This window comes from Anomaloglossus baeobatrachus, chromosome 2 (assembly GCF_048569485.1).
Source record: "Anomaloglossus baeobatrachus isolate aAnoBae1 chromosome 2, aAnoBae1.hap1, whole genome shotgun sequence".
Classification (NCBI taxonomy): domain Eukaryota; kingdom Metazoa; phylum Chordata; class Amphibia; order Anura; family Aromobatidae; genus Anomaloglossus; species Anomaloglossus baeobatrachus.
The window spans coordinates 47967117-47988862 of record NC_134354.1 but is presented as its reverse complement, the minus strand read 5'-3'; the positions used below and the strand labels follow the sequence as shown (position 1 = coordinate 47988862).

The 21746-nt window shown below is 51.2% G+C and overlaps 1 protein-coding gene across 3 annotated transcripts in view; it reads left to right on the top strand.

Annotated features, from left to right (window-relative positions):
• The first annotated feature begins 4740 nt into the window (after nucleotides 1–4740).
• Nucleotides 4741–21746, top strand: part of URB1 (URB1 ribosome biogenesis factor) — a 311203-nt gene continuing 294197 nt past the window's right edge. For all 3 annotated transcript variants that reach the window (XM_075335040.1, XM_075335039.1, XM_075335038.1), the window contains exons 1-4: nucleotides 4741–4920; nucleotides 6152–6291; nucleotides 10118–10269; nucleotides 10381–10513. In XM_075335040.1, the coding sequence (XP_075191155.1) occupies nucleotides 4782–4920; nucleotides 6152–6291; nucleotides 10118–10269; nucleotides 10381–10513 (564 nt within the window). In that variant the 5' untranslated portion in view covers nucleotides 4741–4781. The remainder of the gene's footprint in view (nucleotides 4921–6151; nucleotides 6292–10117; nucleotides 10270–10380; nucleotides 10514–21746) is intronic.

Below are 21746 nucleotides of genomic sequence, written 5' to 3'. Positions count from 1 at the left end.
CGCGAGTGGTAATGTGTTCACATTGCCGACCGTGAGAAATGACCTGTAATTACCTCTGCACTCTCGTTAGGAGGCTGCGTTGAGTATGTGTCAGTCACGGCTGGATATAAGCGTCGTGGGACCTGCGTGGATTATGTAAAGGATTTTTCGGTGTGTGTTTTTCACTTTACTTACGGGTTAATCATGTAAGTTGTTTCATAGACGCTGCCATGATTAAGCTAAGACTTAGTGGCAGCGATGCGCTGCCATTAACTCGTTATTACCTTGATTGCCACCGCATCACGGCAATCTGGAAGAGCCGGGGACACTCCGGGACTGTCACATACTGGATGCGACAGTCCCGGGGCAGCTGCGGGCTGATATTCTCGGCTGCGGGGGGGGGGGGGGCATTAACCTTGGCCCTCGCCCTCCCCAGCCTAAGAATACCGGGCCACCGCTGTGTGTTTACCTCGGCTGGATGGTAAAAATACGGCAGAGCCCATGTTTTGTTTTTTTTTATTTTTAATATGTACGTTTGATTCTATGTGTATTCTATATGTCTGTGTGTGAGTGTGATGTTCTATGTCTGTGTGATGTGTGTGTGTGTGTGTGTTTACTCTCTCCTCCGCTTCTTCTTCCTGTCATAATGACATCACTTCCCTGCAAAACGCAGGCAGTGATGAACATTGTCCCGAAAATGCAAAATACTGCAGGGAATAACGCAGGAAAACGCAATGAAACGCACAGAATTTGCTACCTGCGTTATTCCCTGCGGGATTTCACAATTACATTGCAGTCAATGGAGTGAAATGCCGCAGCAACCTGAGGAAAAGAAGTGACATGCAATTCTTTTTGCTGCGGGAATCCTGCAGCAAAACCTGTAGCTGTCAAATTCCGCATAGTGCGCACAGCATATTTTTTTCCCATAGGTTTTGCTGGTGAATCACTGCAGAAAGGTTATGAACATTTTCTGCAGCGAAACATGCAGCAAATCTGTGGGAAATCCGCCTAGTGCGCACAGAGCCTTAGCCCTTGAGAAGTGAGGGGCTCAGGGGAGTAGTGGCTCCCTGTGGGTAGAAAGTTGGGTCACAGACAGTGGTCTGGGCCCAGAGGAGTCAGAGACACGGTCGCAGGGTATTGAGGCTGGGTGCCTGGACCCGGTCTTGGAGGACAGACAGCATAGCAAGCCTAATAACCGGACCGGGAACGAAAGCACGGCGGGGTACAGGACCCTAGGTCGGGGAGTAGCTTCAGGCAATTCGCCTGTGGAGGATAGTGTCTTCACGTACTGTCTCCAAGAAGCTCAGAGATCGGGGGCACTAGCACAACAAGGGGGATAGGGCCTTCCAATTCATGAAGCCTGCAAAAATCGTGAGCCCCTCAGAGCACAGCTCCACTACCAAATAGTAGGGAGCTGGACCCGGACAGCTTTAAGCCAACGGGCCACCAGAACAATCCAAATTTGTGCATGGAGGCAGGCTCCGGACCACCCGGCAGTATCAAAGGAGACGGACACCTGGACGGGCTCCCCCAAGAGGGCAGCGGCACCCAGAGACTTGGTTCAACTTGTGTTAGAGTCTGTCTTGCGGTCGCAGCATCACCACACTGCCTGAGTGAGTATGCAATCCTCCCCAGCACCCTCCTCATCCAGAGTCCTTGGGCCTCCTCTACCGTGGAGGGAACGTCATCTGGCTGCCCCACTCCATCTCCCCGGGTACTCCCATCGGCAGCGGCGGTACTCCCCTTACTGCGAAAGTGTTGCGTCACGAACACTAAAGGCCCCATTACACGCTACGATTTATCTGACGATATGTCGTCGGGGTCACGGTTTTCGTGACGCACTTCAGTCGTCGTTAGCGATGTCGTTGCGTGTGACACCTACGAGCGACTCCGAACAATCTTAATCGTTGATCGTTGACACGTCGTTCAGTTTCAAAATATTGTTCGTCGTTTCGAACGCAGCAGACATATTGCTACGTTTGACACCCTGCCAACGACGAACAACATCATTAGTGCGTCCGTCATCAGCGACGCGGGCATGTCGTTATGAGCAATGCTCCATGCCTCCTCCGCTCTGATTGGTGGTACCAACTGTGTTCTGATTTGGCAGGCATGGTTGATAAGGCGGACACAATTATACGCCTCTGTCGTTGCCGGAATCGTTGGGAGGAATGCTGTGTGACGGTGTCCACACGACCGCCTTGGTCAAACAATATATCGCTGAACGATGTAGCGTCGTTTGTGAGATGGGTACGTGTGACCGCTACAAAACGACCTATGAGCGATCTCGGCAAATCGTAGCAACCATCTGGGCATGTCACATCGCTAGCGATATCGTTGTGTGTAAAGCGCTCCCCTGTAAATACCCCCTTTACATTTGAAGTGGCCATGAACCCCCGGGTCCGGTGACCCTCGAGCCACGGCAACGCCCGGATCTGAGCGGTTCGACTGCTGCAGGGGCGGCACAGATGCTGCAGTTTATTATCTGTAAAGGGTAAAAAAAGCACCCTGCACACAAAACTTCAGGATTCTCATTGACTTTGCTTATGTGATAAAACTGCACTAAAAAAAATGCACCAAAAGATGCGATAAAAACGCACTGTGGGTTAGGCTATGTTCACACTGCATCTTTTACTGTGTTTTGGTGCATTTTTGAGGTCACAAAGATGCACCTACATGCATGCATTTCCTTCTCCCAGCAAAGTCTATGAGATTTCTATGTTGCTGTCCACACTGGGCCTCTTTTGTTGGCTGCGTTTTTGAAGATGCAGCATGTCAATTCTTTTTGCTTTTTTCCAGCATTTTTGAGCCCTTCCACAGTCACTAGATTTCACTTAAAAAACGCGTTAGTAAAATGCAGTAAAAAACTCTGTAACAGCACATAAAATAGACGCGTCAAAAACGCATGCGTTTTTGCCACGGGTTGTGTTTTTTTGGGGCCAAAAACGCTGCATCTTTGTGGTTAGGAAGAGATGCACTGTGTGAACACAGCCTTCCCTGTGATTGTTCCTCTCCTGGTTTTGGCTACAAGTACTGAGGTAAAAAACTCACCAAATGCTCAATGTGTGCACAGGGCCTAAATCTCTACCTGTTTCTTGATTAATCCCTTCCTGACATGTTGCAAACATGTACGTCACATGTCAGTGGGTGTATGTAGCAGAGCTACCTCCGATCACGGCGGATTAACCACTTAGTTGCTGTGAAACGTTGAAAGCGGCACTTGTTCGGTCGGCCGCTGCTGTTTGGCACCTCCAGAAACCACTGCTTTCCTTAGGAAGGACAAAAATATAAGAAAATTGTTAAAATAAAAAAAAAATGTATTATACCCGTCATATCTGGGGAATTTTTCATTATTTAGGTTGATACTTTCTTATTTTGTAACTCCCCTTCTTCCAAGAATCAGAACTATATTTGTCCATCTACACAAGTGTATTAGGGGTGTATTAGGGCTTGGTTTTGCCATGTGGGGTGAGTTGTAGCTGGGAATGACGCTCTACTGTGTAATTTCCTGTAAATTCCGCCATTGTATTTTGGGTTTTGATTTTATAGTGTTCATCATTCAATAACAAGGACCCGGCAGCATCATTCATCAGTACCGGGTCTCTAATACAGTGCCACCAAACATATAAGGTGTGTGTGTGTGTATATATATATACTAGCTGTAGTACCCGGCATTGCCCGGGATAGTAACAGTTTCTCTCTCTTTCCTTGTCTGTCTCTTTGTCTGGCTATGTCTTTCTGTCTTTGTCTGTCTGTCTCTTTGTCTGTCTGTATTTTTCCCTGTCTCTCTCTCTCTCTTTCCCTATCTCTGTCTCTTTCCTTGTCTCTGTCTGTCTCTTTCCTGTCTCTGTCTCTTTCCCTATCTCTGTCTCTTTCCTTGTCTCTTTCCCTATCTCTGTCTGTCTCTTTCCTTGTCTCTTTCCCTGTCTCTGTCTGTCTCTTTCTCTGTCTGTCTGTCTCTTTCCCTATCTCTGTCTGTCTCTTTCCTTGTCTCTTTCCCTATCTCTGTTTTTCCTTGTCTCTTTCCCTGTCTCTGTCTGTCTCTTTCCCTGTCTCTGTCCTTGTCTCTGTCTGTCTCTTTCCCTGTCTCTGTCTGTTTGTCTCTGTCTGTCAGCCTCTTTCCCTGGCTGCATTGTGACACGCCAACATTCTTCTGAAGTTCCGGCTGCATTGTGCCTCCCAGCTCCATTGACTTTAATGGAGGCAGGTTTTTTGGTGAATAACTGTAAAGCCTGGGGTACTCTCCCCTCAAAACATAGTCTATGACGTGTCGTGAACCAAATATGTGCACCTGAAGCTTTCCACAGAGCTAGGACGTTTCTTGACTCTCTCTATATATACTGTATATATATATTCAAGAAAAGTCCTAGCTCTGTGGAGTGTGGAAAGCTTCAGGTGCAAATGGTTCACTGGTGGCACCAACATGGCAGCAATATGGCGGCTACTGAGTGAACCGGCCTGCCTGACACTGCCACTCTGTGGTAATATCTGGTATTGCAGGTACAATTCCTCCGTCTACAGATGAGTCTTGTGTCCAATATTTTTTACCTTGTACATAACGGACTCCCCTGAATTCTAGCCCCGCGTCAGGCTGATAATGTATAGAAACTCCTGCCGCTGTCAGTTATAGTCCGGACATTATAGCGATGTATAATATGTAGTCTTGGGCAGTTTGTCTCCGCCGGACCTTATTCACAATGGTTCTTGTTTCCGGGGGAGCATGTTCGGCGCGGACTATTTCCTGTCTGCTGTTCCCACGTGTTGTGCTGCTGTAGGGGTAGTGCAGGAGGCAGCAGCTGATCATGGGGAAGAAGAGGAAGAGTTCGGGGGCCGCTGAGGAGAGCCCGGGACCCCAGGCCAAGAAGCCCAAGTCCCCGGAGGTGGAATTCACAGGGACCGTCTTCAAATCCTTATTAAAAGACCCCCAGAGTGCACTGAGAGGTGGGAGATGTCTGCACGCGCAGCACCAGCAGCCGGGGCAGTGGTGGGAGACCGTACAGCCAGGGAAATGCTCATAGGATCTGCTGTACTATCTGGGTCTGGGAAAGCTGGACATGGCAGTCATTGTGGCTCCTCCACATACTCCCCTGCAGTCCTGTATAGTGGCTCTGCCTCCCTCTTTGTACAGAGATCCATCCTTGCACCCCTCAGGTTTCCATTCAGGGCTTAGGGAAAGCTGGGTGACCACAGATATGGCAGTGATTGTGGCTCCTCCATCTGTTCCCCTGCGGTCCTGTACAGCAAATCTGCCTCCGTCGTACAGAGATCCATCATTGCACCCCTGTCACTTTAACTAAACAGGTTTCCATTCAGGACTTAGGGAAAGCTGGGTGACCACAGATATGGCAGCGATTGCGGCTCCTCTCTGTTCCCCTGCAGTCCTGTATAGCGAATCTGCCTCCGTCGTACAGAGATCCATTATTGTACCCCTGTCACTTTAACTAAACACGTTTCCATTCAGGGTTAGGGAAAGTTGGGTGACAACCTATAAGCTATCATGGTGTACCCAGCTTTTCAGGGGTGTTTAGGCTTAGATATTGATGGCATCCTCAATACTAGATCTTTGGGGTTTGACCCCCCCCCCCCATCCCATAATTCGCTGCCTTTAGTTCCCACAGTGGCCGGATGTACACAGTCTATATAGACAGCGCCGCACACCGTGTAGTGGCTGTTCTCAGATATTGCCACACACATCCCATTCACTTCAACTGGTGCTGAGCTGCACTATAGAAAACAGCTACCTGACCTTGTACAGCCCTGTGCTGTACTGTAGGGCGCTTTGCTCTGACCGTGTGTGGCGCTGCTCTGACCGCGTGGTGCTGCGCTGTCTTGTAGAGCGCTGAGTTGACCGCGTGTGGCGCTGTTGACCGCGTGTGGCGCTGCGCTGTCTTGTAGGGCACTGACCACATGTGGCGCTGTGTTGACCACGTGTGGCGCTGCGCTGTGTGGCGCTGCGCTGACCACTTGTGGCGCTCTGCACTGTCCATGTGTGGCGCTGCGCTGTACTCCAGCCACTTGCTGTACACAGATGACTGATTACCTGGGACCGGACACCGCTCTGATACTTATGACGTTCTTGAGGCAGACAGTAAATTACTGTAGTAGAGAGTAGCGTGATTTTATTATCTTTCTATTGTTTTTTTTTTTTATGCTGATTTTTCTCCTTTTCAAGGTTTGCAGCAGTTTCTTGAATTATCAAGGAAATTGCCGAATCCTGCGCTGTACGATGTGGTGGAGGGTTATATTAAAATATCCGTGGAGTGCCTGGAAATCCTGAAACTGTTGGATGGAGAGAAACGACCAGAAAGTGAAGTGAGTGACCGATGTCTGATGCCCAAAAATACTGACTTGCTTTATTGTTGTCTAATTCAACCCAATAGTGACCAGGCCTGAAATCTGTCATGTCCCCCCCCCCCCTTTCGCCCTCTCAAAAAATAAAATTTACCAGCAGAGATTGGGTTAAGGCTGGCGTCACAGAGGATCTGATGCTATACGCTAATGACACTCAATAAAAACAGGAGAACCTGGAGTAATTAATAGTGCAAAAGAAATCACAAAGTTTATTTAAATACAAGATGGACAAAGACACATAAAAGGAAAGATGGCCATAATAAGACACCATAAAAACATCAATAGGGGGAGGCGAGAGTAGGACCCCAAGATGTGACGAGGGGATAACAGTATAGAAAAAATCCAAGTTGAGGTAGAATCAAAAAGTGGATGTGAACTACAAAATACTGCAGATGAAGTATAGCTGATATTTATAGCAGGTAAATTACAGATATAACAGCCTAAAGAGGTAAACAATAAAGTGCAAAGTGCAGTTAATATAGAGAATAGATGTTATCTAAAAGAGGCTAGAAATACAATGTAGATGTCACATCCCAGCTATTGGACCAGTAAAATGCAGATATGATGGCTAATAACAAAGAGAGCAGATGTAAAGTGCTGAATGCAATAGACCTCAAGTCCCCAAGGAGGGGACCCCCCATACAGATAAGCCCCCTTAATCTCCAACGTACGTTTCGCAAATCATATACTACCCCTGTGGGTACCGCTTCATCAGGGAGGGAAGGCTCCGCTGTGAGCGTGAGCCAAGCTTCATTCACTGTGATCAGATTCTATCCCATTCAAGAATCAGAGCACATGTGTGGAGAAGGAGAGATTAATTTCTCTATCTTCTCCATTGCCTGTCTCTGGGTATATCGGACTGCACTCGGATGTCATCAGTTCAGTCTGATGTTTCACACACGCACCTACAGACTTGTATGGGTGCTTATGATTTGAGACTCGCTGACATTTGCAGCATGTACTTTTTTGTCGTTCCACCCCATTGTCTGGTTAGAGCTGAGGAAAAACTCGCAGATCTGACATTGGGTCACATGCAACCCAATATTTATTTATTATATCTGAGTGCACTTGTTGAATTGGGGCATCCCTATGATCCTGCTGTATCGGGCGTCACTAGCAGAGCTATCCTGTGCTGGTACGTCCTTTAGAAATATCCGCACTGCAGATGCTTCTGTTCGCTGCATGGAACTTAGTAAACATTATATGGCTATGTGCACACACTGCGTTTTTTTTTACGCTGCGGTTTTGTGCGTTTTTGGCCGTTAAAAACGCACAAACGCATCCACATCAAAAAAACGCGGCAAAAAACGCATGCGTTTTTCCCGCGATTTGGTGCGTTTTTGGCTGCGTTTTGCTGCGTGTTTCCAATGCATTGCATGGGGGGAAAACGCAGAAAAACGCAGGAAAGAATTGACATGTCCATTTTTTTTTTTTTAAGCTCAAAAACGCAGCTTAAAAAAAAAGTTGTGCGCGGACAGCAAAAATGATAACTCATAGACTTTGCTGGGGAAGCAAAGTCATGCAGTTTTGAGGCCAAAAACGCACCCGAAAAACGTGCAAAAACGCCGCGAAAAACGCACTGTGTGAACTTACCCTATAGCTGCCAATGAAGGAAAAGACAGAAGTGGTAATAAACCACTCCTGTCTTCTTCTCAAGGTCTTCGAATTTGTCTGACAGCCGGGGACTGGACTGCAAATAGACAGGAAGGCAAAGCTAATTGTGTCTATATTATATACAGGAGAAGAGACCGAGAGGTGGCAACATCATTACTTATCATTCACAAAACAAGAAAGCGGTACTATTTGTATTTACATACTTTACAGAAAAAGATGGGGAAGCAGCAGTATCTGTCCGGATGTTTTATATGCACAGGCTGAAAGGCAGGACTGTCTGTGCCTATATGTTTTGCAAGAAGTTACTGGAAGGCAATACTATCCATACCTACATAATTTTCATGGAGAGATGGGACACAGTACTATCCATACCTATATAATTTACGAGAATTAGACACAGTACTATCCATGCCTATATAATTTCCATGGAGAGACTGGGAGACAGTACTATCCATGCCTATATAATTTCCATGGAGAGATGGGACACAGTGCTACACATACCTACATAATTTACGAGAATCTGACACAGTACTATCCATGCCTATATAATTTCCATGACGAGACTGGGAGACAGTACTATCCATGCCTATATAATTTCCATGACGAGACTGGGAGACAGTACTATCCATGCCTATATAATTTCCATGACGAGACTGGGAGACAGTACTATCCATGCCTATATAATTTCCATGACGAGACTGGGAGACAGTAATATCCATGCCTATATAATTTCCATGACGAGACTGGGAGACAGTACTATCCATGCCTATATAATTTCCATGACGAGACTGGGAGACAGTACTATCCATGCCTATATAATTTCCATGACGAGACTGGGAGACAGTACTATCCATGCCTATATAATTTCCATGACGAGACTGGGAGACAGTACTATCCATGCCTATATAATTTCCATGACGAGACTGGGAGACAGTACTATCCATGCCTATATAATTTCCATGACGAGACTGGGAGACAGTACTATCCATGCCTATATAATTTCCATGACGAGACTGGGAGACAGTACTATCCATGCCTATATAATTTCCATGACGAGACTGGGAGACAGTACTATCCATGCCTATATAATTTCCATGACGAGACTGGGAGACAGTACTATCCATGCCTATATAATTTCCATGACGAGACTGGGAGACAGTACTATCCATGCCTATATAATTTCCATGACGAGACTGGGAGACAGTACTATCCATGCCTATATAATTTCCATGACGAGACTGGGAGACAGTACTATCCATGCCTATATAATTTCCATGACGAGACTGGGAGACAGTACTATCCATGCCTATATAATTTCCATGACGAGACTGGGAGACAGTACTATCCATGCCTATATAATTTCCATGACGAGACTGGGAGACAGTACTATCCATGCCTATATAATTTCCATGACGAGACTGGGAGACAGTACTATCCATGCCTATATAATTTCCATGACGAGACTGGGAGACAGTACTATCCATGCCTATATAATTTCCATGACGAGACTGGGAGACAGTACTATCCATGCCTATATAATTTCCATGACGAGACTGGGAGACAGTACTATCCATGCCTATATAATTTCCATGACGAGACTGGGAGACAGTACTATCCATGCCTACATAATTTCCATGACGAGACTGGGAGACAGTACTATCCATGCCTACATAATTTCCATGACGAGACTGGGAGACAGTACTATCCATGCCTACATAATTTCCATGACGAGACTGGGAGACAGTACTATCCATGCCTACATAATTTCCATGACGAGACTGGGAGACAGTACTATATATTTTCCATGGAGAGACTGGGAGACCTTACTATCCATACCTACATAATTTCCATGGAGAGACTGATAGACAGTACTATCTGTGCATAGATAATTTACTTGTTTAGACTAGTAGCCTTTTTTTCAGTGCCTTATCAGGAAAGCACGGTGAGGCATTTCTGTCTGTGGTTACATTTTCAAGCATTGAGGAGGGCAGCGTTACATATGGACTTATCTCTGGATGTGCTTGTTTATTGTTTTCTTGTCTTCGCTTGGTCCTAGAAAACACCTTATATCTTATGGATAAGAAAATCATTTTTCCTCCTGGTTTTCTTTGTAGTTTTGTATATTTCTGTGAATTCAGGATGTGATTCTCTGAATTTTCCCCTTATTTTTTAGATGATGTTGATTTTCCAAGTCCTGGAAGCCATCTTGCTGCGGACGGCCGGTGACCTGACTCATCTGGGGGCCGCTGGGGTCAACATAGTGAAGAACTTGCTGAATTCACACATGAAATTGATCTATTCGTCCGTCTATTCATCGACCCACAGGTGAAGCCCCGCACACACAGCCCGAGGGGAGAAACGTGGCTCCTCCGCCACTGACCGAGATGTAATGGGATCAGATAGTGATGATCTTTCCTTCTTCTATCACTTGCACAGGATGTCTCGTCTTGGCCTCAATTTGCTGTCCGCAATGGTCACACAGGGGCCGGACTGCGCCAGGGACGTCTTCAGCCATTTCGACTTTACTAACAAGTTTTTACCAGGATTGTTAAAAAAGAGAGATAAACAGGTGAGAGGCCGCAGAGCGGAGTATTGTGATATCCGGATAATCTGCTGGATTATCATTCATCCGGATTATATGGATGGATCAGAGAAAGGCTCCCCAATGCACCCCTGTATTAGACAGAGTGAAGAATTATGGCAGAGAGCTCCCTCTACAGGACTCGTCCATGCTGTGCAGATCACATACTGTTCTTTTACTACGGTCAATAAAAAGGGAAACAGTAAATTCCTCTAAGTGGTGGCTTAAAGGGGGTTTCTATACAATCAGAAAAAAAACTGTAAAGATTGTGAAAAAAAAAAAAATACAAGTAGCAGTCACCCTCCCCTGGTCCGGCGTCATCTCTGCTGTCTGTGTATGGACCATATCAGTGAGGTCACTTCCACATCACACAACCCTGCTGCAGCCAATTGCTGAACTCAACGCCTCTTCCAGTGTAGACATGAGTCACCCGACTCAGTGATTAGCTGCAGCAGTGATGTCACTGGGGATGCCTATATATGGAGAAATGTGCAATGGCCGAGAGCCAGCACTGAACCCTCGCATGGTGAGTTGTATAGATAGATTTTTTTTTTTTCCTTTTTACTGTGTTTCCGGCCGGTTTGAGGAGATGATTCCCTCCCCTGTACATCTCCTTAGCCCTCCGATTCCCGCTCCTGGGTTAACCCCCGCCCCCCCCCCCCCTCACTCTGGCACCATTTTCTCAGCGTTCTTAGTACACTGGTCGGCGCTGGCTGCTCTGCAGTGCAGAGGGAGTGAATATCTAGCTGGGGGTCCAGGCTTGGAATCCGGAGGGCACTCATAATAGCGGCCTGATAAGTCACAACCTCTGGCTGTGCACTTTTATACACTCTCAGGGCATTCTGAAGGAGTTAATTCTTTATTATAGAACCTCCTCCTCAGCAGCATGTCTCACTCTAGGAGCAAAGCTCCAAGGCTGTACACTACATGTTCTGCATGTAAGCTTATATTGCCTGAACCGGCACAGACCCATACTGTAATGGTTCTTAGGTGGTGGTGCCTCAGCCTGGAGTCTCCCCAGGCTGAACCCCTGTCTTGGGTATTCTAGACATTCTAGACAGAGCCCCCACCTCTGCAGCAGGTCTCACAGAGCGAGGCTGCAGGCTGTTTTTATTATCCACTGCAGGTAGTCTCGTACGGCTGTACCGAGCTCATAACCACTGTGGCCCCTCAGCTTGGAGGCTCATTAATGGTCCCTCCAGCTGCTCCGGTTTCGGTGGCTGACCCCTGGGGGAATCTTATTTCCAGGGGTCGGCTGTCCCGGCATCTGCTGAGCATGCAGCCCCCTTCTCAGGGCGTTTTCTGCTTCAGCTCGCTCAGCAAAGCTCACAAGGGATTCTCCTTCTGGGCTCAGACCCCGTCCTCCTGACAGGGAGACGCAGGGTCCCCTGTCCTCCCCGTCCCGCAGCTCCGATTACGAGCTGACTCACTGGACGAGGAGGATGTCTCTACCAGGGGCTCGGACGCTACTTTATGTACATTGATCCGTCCGTAGGTGACGCAGATGCGAATGATTGGATTGCGTCCATTATCCTTGTACTGGACCTCCATCCGCCTGTATCAGGGGAGTATTCCCCGCTGGCAGAAAGGCATCAGTATACCTTTAACAGGACGAGGAGTGCGTTCCTTAACCACTCCAGTTTTCAGCCCGCTGCGTCCAAGCCCACAGCCTGTCCTGCAGACCCCACAGCGGGGTTCTGCTGCCTGTCTCCCCCTCCCATCAGAGGTGGTCAAGGAGTGTACTCATTCGCCAAGGGTGGCCACTCCGGTGTCTAGACTTTCAGCCTGGATAGTTGTATCAGTGGCTGACGGCACCTCTATAAGGATCCCACGGTACATTAATTTTGTACTGGACCTCAATCCGCCGGAGTTACCTTATCTAGGTGAACACAACGTTTTTTCCTTAACCACTCCAGTTTTCAGGCCCCTGTGACCAGCCCAGGGTCCGCTCTGACAGTCGCTTCCCATGAAGCGTGATTCTGAGGACTGTGTTTCCCCTGTCCACCAATGGTGGTCAAGAAGTGGGCTCATTCACCTCAGGTGGCTCAGCCCGGACCGTTATGTCAGTGGCTGATGGCTCCTCACTTAAGGTTTTGCGGTCCGCCCGGTTGTCCTTTTGGCCAAGTCGGTATGGGGGCGGCAGGAGCTTCGTTCTCCTCAGCTTTACAGCAGTGCGGTTTTTTTGTACCTTCTCTGCTTCTCTGGAGGAGATGCATTCCCTCACAGGGACTCTATGCCCAAAACGGTTGCCTGAACTTCCAGACTTCAGTCTTTTCATCCTATGCCAGGTCTGCCATGCTGGACACCGCACGGCGGTGGTCTTGGCTACTTTCCTCGCTATCCGAGGAAGGGTCCAGTTTCCTCGGAACCAACTGGATGAAATTAAGGAAGCTCTTGGCGGGGAGTGTTCTTCCTTGCCACAAACCTAAACCAGGGAACCTGTCCAGGGCAGGAATCAGTTGAGGTTTCGGTGGTTTCCGTTCCTCCATCTGATCGTCCTCTAGCTCGGCCTAGGTTCATAGAACCAAATGGCTCGAAGCTGCGTCTTCAGAAGACCGCAGGAGATGCTGCCACTGAGTCAGCTTCCTCCGAGCTATCTAGCCACGCCAACAACCTCCTTGGTCGGTGGCAGGCTCTCTCCACTTGGCGACGTAGGGTTCTAACACGTCTCCGTTCAGTGGGGGCGGGATTATATCTCCCGTGGCTACAGGATGGAATTCTGTCCACCCGCCAAACAGATTTTCTTTGTCGCTCCTAATTGGGAGACCCAGACAATTGGGTGTATAGCTACTGCCTCCGGAGGCCACACAAAGTACTACACTAAAAAGTGTAAGGCCCCTCCCCTTCTGGCTATACACCCCCCCGTGGGATCACGGGCTCCTCAGTTTTATGCTTTGTGCGAAGGAGGCCAGACATCCACGCATAGCTCCACTGTTTAGTCAGCAGCAGCTGCTGACTATGTCGGATGGAAGAAAAGAGGGCCCATACTAGGTGTGAGGCAAATCCCGGGATATGAAGATGAATTATGACTCCAGTCATAATCCCTCATCACTCCCTGGCAGTGCCCCCTCCCTTCTTGTTCTCAGTGTTCCACTTACACCTCCATGGCCATGTCCTGTGATATGGAGATGAGGTGGTGTGGGAACAATGGACACAGGATGACTCCCTGCCGTCACCCTGTAACAAGAGTTGTATCTCATTAGCAAGGCTATGGAACTAGCAGACAGAACGACTCCAGTAAAAAATGGTTCATATCTCGCAAGCCATATTTCCGATAAATATGGCAACCATAAAAATGGTGTCTCTGCATGCGGACGATGCCGGCACACCCTTTTTATGGGAGCAGGACATTGGGAAATGCCCCAGGCGTGATATCAGCCAATGGGGAACTGGCAGACAGGTCATGAGTCCCCTCGTTCTGTAGCTAAATTCATAACTGTCACAATGAGAGCATTGGCGTCCGCCTACGACGCTCCCAGGCAAAGTTATGGCCCATATTCCATGTTGGGATATTGTCCATAACTCAAGCCAGGGGTGGAGCAGTGCTCCCTGTGAGGTCACTAAGGTAGGAGGGGACCTGGATCTGCCCAGGTTGATAACCCTACTTCGGCCATTTTCCAGTGTTCTTTTCGCTGGGGGCACGTGTAGGAAACATCTGTGGGAAGGATCCTAGAAACCTGGGTACAGCGCCCCCCTGTGGCCAGACGCAACAAGGTAACTGCTGGAACTGTGTATGCCTGTTTGTAACCCATGCTTTTGATTGTAACTGTACTCTGACATATGTATATTCTGTAGATTCCCTATTGTATATATTGTAGTTCTAGTGTGCTTTAGGCTGATTAAATTATATAATTAATCTTGGGCTGTTCTGTTATCTCGATCTTGAATCCCACGTCTGTGTGTTCGGCTAATAGTTACCGTAAATCGGTTGGTGGCAGCGAATTGTGCCAAGGATTATTGTGGGGAGGCCAGTGAGATTCGGGGAGATTTTATATATTCCGCCCGCGGAGGTCGGGGGAATATATACCTTACTCTCACCGGGGACCCTTCAATAATCGGCATAAGTAGTATAGCGGCCTCCTTGCTTATTGTCGGGCAATTCCATAATTGGCCTGACTATAAGAGGGGCGCTAGAGAGCGCGTCACGTGCTCTGTCTGTCGGTCGGGAGGTATAAAGGAGGGGTGACCCCCACTTGTTACCCCCCGATTGTGACGTACTGGTAGCCAGCGCGGGGGATTTCTGAGTGACCCCCCCGGTGGTTTGTGACATATTGGTGGCATAGCGGTGGGATCGAGATAATAGTGTGTGTGAGTGTGAGACCCATACTCCCAGACACTAAAGACTGCCTGCAGCAGCTGTGGCTGCTGGGGTCTTCAGACTAGCTCAACACTAGAGTGTCAGAGTGCAGATACTGTAAGGTGTGTGGAGGCATCAGGTGTCAGTTCTGTGTCAGTGACCAAAAGTCTGCAAGAATGGCTGATGGCACCAGGAGCAGAGCTATGCAACTGGCCAATGCTAAGGCAGGAGCCGAAGAGAGGGAGGACGGTGCTGTGGACAGCAATGAGGAGGTTGCCCACGAGTCCTCCAGGAGCTCGACGCCAGAAAACAGCTCTGCAGAGGACATTGCACAACCTGGCACTGCTGGACAAGATGAGGAGCAGCTCACCCAAGGGTCCTCAACGAGCCAGATGCCAGCCCTCCGCTCTGAAAGGGACAGTGAATCACCAGGCTCCGCAGCGTGCCGCAGATCACCACGTGCCATTCCACCGAGCCTGGGAGGCTCGGATAGCCTTCTTCAAATGGCTATGGCCCTTCTCCAGGCTGGAGACCAGAAGGGCTACAAGGAACTCCTGGCAGAGCGCAGGGCAGAGCGGCACGCAGAGCGTGAGGCTGCGGAGCGAGAGCGGCAGGCAGCGCGTGAAGAGCGAGAGCGACAGGCAGACCGTGACTACCAGCTGCAGCTAGCTCAGCTCCGGCCCTCATCAGCCACACGTGACCTTCGAGACACCAAACTTCCAAAGGTCCGTGTTGAGGACTTCCCAGTGCTGGAGAAGGATGGAGACTTGGACTCTTTCTTGACTGCTTTTGAACGGACTTGCTTGCAGCACCATCTGGACAAGGACCAGTGGGCCAAATACCTGACCCCCCGTTTAAGGGGTAAGGCCCTGGATATCCTTGGGGACTTGCCTGCTGAGGCAGATCAGGGCTACGACACCATCAAGCGGGCCCTGATCCAACAGTACAACCTCACTCCAGAGTCCTACCGCAAGAAGTTCCGGAGCCTACAGAAGGGACCAAAGGACTCCTGGGCTGACCACCGGCGGGCACTTGCCCGAGCTGCCGACCACTGGACCCAAGGCCTGCAGCTTTCCACCGGACCGGAGATCCTGGACTTGTTCATCACGGAGCAACTCTTGTGGAACTGCCCTGAGGATCTCCGCCAGTTCATCCGAGACCAGAAGCCAAAGGGGTCCACGGCTACAGCTGCCCTTGCCGATGACTACACCAACAACCGGGCCCCCGAGGCCAGGAGAGCGGCCACCAGCAGCACCTGGAGAGGGGGTAAGATGAATTCTGCGACTGCCCCACCTGCCCCTAGACTGCAGGGGGTGTCCCCCTCAACTCCCCTCTCCAGGCCCGTGGCGGAACCAAGACGGTGCCACCAGTGCAACCTACCTGGACACTTCAAGGCCATGTGCCCTCAGCGTCCCAAGGCCCCGGCTCCGTCCCCGTCCCAAGGGCCGCCCAAGGTGTATTGTGTGGGTGGGGGTGGTGGTAGGTCCCTGGACAGCTTCCAACCTGTCACCGTCGGCCGGTCTGTGACCATAGGACTGCGAGACAGCGCCTCGGAGGTGACTCTGGTGCGGCCTGAGATGGTGTCCCCCCAAGACTTGATCCCTGGAAAAACCCTCGCTGTCTCCGGGATTGGAGGCATTGACCCGGCGCTGCCTGTTGCTGACATTTATGTGGACTGGGGCGCAGGGCGAGGGGTGAGGGAGGTGGGGGTAACTGATCGGATCCCTGCAAACGTGCTACTTGGGACAGATTTGGGGCAGATAACCTCCCAGTTTGGGCCCCAACCAAGGGCTGAACCTTCAGCCAGTACTGACATGCCTCCGGACAATGTTAATGTGTTATCTATGAATGATGTAAGGGAGGAGGGAGTGAACTCTGATATTTCTGCTTGCATAGACACCATAGACACACACTCAGCTGCAGCTGTGACAGGGGAGGGGGTCAGAGAAAGGTGTGACAATGCCTCTACAAGTAACCAGCCTGTGAGCTGGGATCTGTTGCCCTCTGCAGGGATAAGCAGAGAGCAGGGTGCTGCAGGGGGAGGACCAGTGTGTGGGGTGGGGGCTACCACAGCAAATGTGGGGTCCCCAGAGATTTCACAGCGGGGTTCTGTTGCTGCAGGAGGGGAACAGGCAGGTGAGATTGGGGCCGGTCCAGGAGCGGAAGTGCTCCCAGGTAAGATCTCGGTGCATGGTTCCCCCACAACCGGGGTGTCAGGAAGCCAGGTAGGTCTGCCTGAACCGGCGACTTGGTCAGGAACGGAGGAGGAGCAGGCACGACCCACGGTCGCAGCGGCTGTGGCCGCTGTCACCCGCAGTGGGAGTGCTGGAAGCCAAGGGGCCTCCCGGAGGTCCGATAGCTCTTCCCCTTCTGACCAAGTGGCAGCCGAGTCAGGTGGAGGCCAGGACACAGGTCCCGGGGTACTGACCGAAGATGTGACAGTCTCGTCGATTCTGGCCACATCTAGTCAGGGGTTTCAGGCAGCGTTAGAAGCTGACGACAGCCTGAAAGCTCTTAAGGAGCAGGCGGCACAGCCTCCCTCGGACTCGGACCCGGAGCGAGTGGTCTGGGACCAAGGACGGCTGTACCGGGCCACGGTCCAGCAGGGTTCACCGGAGGCGTGGCCCAGGGACCGACAGTTGGTGGTACCCTATCCGTTCCGGACGGAGTTGTTGCGGATCGCCCATGAGATTCCGATGGCCGGACACCTAGGGATCGCTAAGACCAAGGCCAGGTTAAACCAGCATTTCTACTGGCCAAAAATGGGGGCCGATGTGGCTGCCTACTGCCGTTCGTGTGAAACCTGTCAGAGAGTGGGGAAGGCGGGGCCACGCCCCAAAGCCCCACTGGTATCTCTGCCAATCATCGATGAGCCTTTCAGGAGGGTGGCTGTGGATCTGGTCGGCCCGCTGGCCATCCCCAGCAGCTCCGGGAAACGCTTCATACTGACGGTAGTGGACTATGCCACCCGGTACCCAGAAGCAGTGGCCTTGTCGTCCATTCGGGCTGACAAGGTGGCCACCGCATTGCTGGAGATTTTCTCCCGAGTGGGTTTTCCCCAGGAAATGCTCACTGACCGGGGGACCCAATTCATGTCCCAGCTGATGGAGGCCCTCTGTAAGCAAGTCCAGGTGCGACATCTGGTGGCCAGCCCGTACCATCCACAGACTAATGGCCTGTGCGAGCGGTTTAATGGCACCTTAAAGCAGATGCTTAAGATGTTGGTCGACTCCCATGGGCGTGACTGGGAGCGGTATCTCCCACACCTGTTATTTGCTTACCGGGAGGTTCCACAGGCCTCAACAGGATTCTCACCGTTTGAGCTCCTGTACGGGCGACGTGTGCGGGGCCCCCTGGCTCTGGTGAAAGAGGCTTGGGAAGGGGATTTGGCCACCCCTGGAGTGTCGGTTATCGAGTATGTCATGCGCTTCCGGGACAAAATGCAGGCCTTGACGCAACTGGTACACGACAATATGGCTCAAGCCCAGGCCGATCAGAAGCGTTGGTACGACCAGAACGCTTGTGAGAGGACCTACCAAGTGGGTCAAAAGGTGTGGGTACTGGTCCCCGTACCACAGGACAAGCTTCAGGCAGCCTGGGAAGGCCCATACCTCGTGTACCAGCAGCTCAACCCTGTAACGTACCTGGTCACCCTGGACCCTGCCCGTGGAAGGCGGAAGCCCTTCCATGTGAACATGATGAAGGCACATCATGAGCGGGAGGCATGTGCGCTCCCCGTGTGCAACCTGCCCGAGGAGGGAGAAGCGGAAACCCTCTTGGATATGCTAGCCCAGGTTAGGGCAGGCGGATCCATTGAGGATGTGGAGGTTGGCCACCAGCTCTTGGAAGACCAACGGTCCCAGCTGTGGGCCACCCTCCTCCCCTTCCGGGGGTTGTTTACCAACCAGCCCGGAAGGACTGACTTGGCTGTCCATCACGTGGACACTGGGGATCATCCCCCGATCCGGCGTTCAGCATATCGGGTCTCCCTGGAGGTGCAGCAACACATGCGCCAGGAGATTGACGAGATGCTGAAGCTGGGGGTGATCCAGGCATCCAACAGCGCTTGGGCCTCGCCTGTAGTCCTCGTCCCTAAGAAGGACCGAACCACTCGGTTCTGCGTGGACTACAGGGGGCTCAATGCGGTCACGGTCGCCGATGCGTACCCAATGCCACGCATCGATGACCTGCTCGATCAGTTGGCCGGGGCTCAGTACCTGACCATCATGGATCTGAGCCGGGGATATTGGCAGATCCCCCTGACTCGCAAGGCCAGGGAACGCTCTGCCTTTATTACCCCATTTGGACTGTACGAGTCCACGGTGATGCCATTCGGGATGAGGAATGCCCCTGCCACTTTCCAGCGGATGGTCAACACCCTGCTCAAGGGACTTGAAGGGTACGCGGCCGCGTACCTGGATGACATTGCCGTCTTCAGTCCCACCTGGGAGGACCACCTAGAGCATCTAGCACAGGTGCTCAGGCGGATCCACCGGGCAGGTTTGACCATCAAGCCGGGAAAGTGTCAGCTGGCCATGAGCGAGGTCCAGTACCTCGGTCACCGGGTAGGTGGGAGAACACTGAAGCCCGAGCCTGAGAAAGTGGAAGCCATCGCATCCTGGCCCACCCCCAGGACCAAGAAGCAGGTGATGTCCTTCTTGGGGACCGCTGGGTACTATAGGAGGTTTGTTCCATGCTATAGTAGCCTGGCAAAGCCCTTGACGGACCTCACCAAGAAGAAGCTGCCCTCTGCAGTCGATTGGACAATGGACTGCGAGACAGCCTTCCGGGCCCTAAAGGACGCCCTGTCCAGCCCGCCCGTGCTACAGGCAGCCGACTTCACGCGGCCGTTTGTAGTACAGACCGACGCCAGTGACTTCGGCCTCGGTGCGGTGCTCAGCCAGGTGGACTCTGCGAGCCAAGAGCACCCAGTCTTGTACCTGAGCAGGAAGCTGTTACCAAGGGAAGTTGCCTATTCCACGATGGAGAAGGAGTGCCTGGCCATAGTGTGGGCCCTGCAGCGTCTGCAACCCTATCTATACGGGCGCCACTTCATCGTGGAGACGGACCACAATCCCCTCAGCTGGTTGCACACCGTCTCTGGGACGAATGGGCGATTGTTGCGATGGAGCCTTGCGCTCCAGCAATACAACTTCACCATTCGCCACAAAAGGGGCCGTGACCACGGTAACGCAGACGGGCTGTCCCGACAAGGAGAGGTCGCGGACGGGCGCACGGGGGAACACCGGAGTGTGCTGCCCCCTAGCGCCCTCAAAAGGGGGGAGGTGTGAGGCAAATCCCGGGATATGAAGATGAATTATGACTCCAGTCATAATCCCTCATCACTCCCTGGCAGTGCCCCCTCCCTTCTTGTTCTCAGTGTTCCACTTACACCTCCATGGCCATGTCCTGTGATATGGAGATGAGGTGGTGTGGGAACAATGGACACAGGATGACTCCCTGCCGTCACCCTGTAACAAGAGTTGTATCTCATTAGCAAGGCTATGGAACTAGCAGACAGAACGACTCCAGTAAAAAATGGTTCATATCTCGCAAGCCATATTTCCGATAAATATGGCAACCATAAAAATGGTGTCTCTGCATGCGGACGATGCCGGCACACCCTTTTTATGGGAGCAGGACATTGGGAAATGCCCCAGGCGTGATATCAGCCAATGGGGAACTGGCAGACAGGTCATGAGTCCCCTCGTTCTGTAGCTAAATTCATAACTGTCACAATGAGAGCATTGGCGTCCGCCTACGACGCTCCCAGGCAAAGTTATGGCCCATATTCCATGTTGGGATATTGTCCATAACTCAAGCCAGGGGTGGAGCAGTGCTCCCTGTGAGGTCACTAAGGTAGGAGGGGACCTGGATCTGCCCAGGTTGATAACCCTACTTCGGCCATTTTCCAGTGTTCTTTTCGCTGGGGGCACGTGTAGGAAACATCTGTGGGAAGGATCCTAGAAACCTGGGTACAGCGCCCCCCTGTGGCCAGACGCAACAAGGTAACTGCTGGAACTGTGTATGCCTGTTTGTAACCCATGCTTTTGATTGTAACTGTACTCTGACATATGTATATTCTGTAGATTCCCTATTGTATATATTGTAGTTCTAGTGTGCTTTATTAATCTTGGGCTGTTCTGTTATCTCGATCTTGAATCCCACGTCTGTGTGTTCGGCTAATAGTTACCGTAAATCGGTTGGTGGCAGCGAATTGTGCCAAGGATTATTGTGGGGAGGCCAGTGAGATTCGGGGAGATTTTATATATTCCGCCCGCGGAGGTCGGGGGAATATATACCTTACTCTCACCGGGGACCCTTCAATAATCGGCATAAGTAGTATAGCGGCCTCCTTGCTTATTGTCGGGCAATTCCATAATTGGCCTGACTATAAGAGGGGCGCTAGAGAGCGCGTCACGTGCTCTGTCTGTCGGTCGGGAGGTATAAAGGAGGGGTGACCCCCACTTGTTACCCCCCGATTGTGACGTACTGGTAGCCAGCGCGGGGGATTTCTGAGTGACCCCCCCGGTGGTTTGTGACACTAGGGCCCCCAGCATGCTCCCTTCTCACCCCACTTTCTGTCGGCGGTGTTTGTTAAGGTTGAGGTACCCATTGCGGGTACGGAGGCTGGAGCCCACATGCTGATTCCTTCCCCATCCCCATTAGGGCTCTGGGTGAAGTGGGACTTTACCGGTCTCCGGGCACTGAGGCCGTGCTCCATCCACAGCCCCTGGAGGATCTGCTGGATACGGAGCGGAGTTTTCTCAGGGACAGGACCCTGCTCCATCAAGGTACTCCGTGTCCCCGTGCTTATCGCACGCACACCGCAGCATTGCTGGGTGTGTTAGTGCGCCGGGGTAAACAGCGCTGCTGCGCTGGTGCCGTTACTCACTACAGCTCTGCTGAGTGAGGTGACTTTGT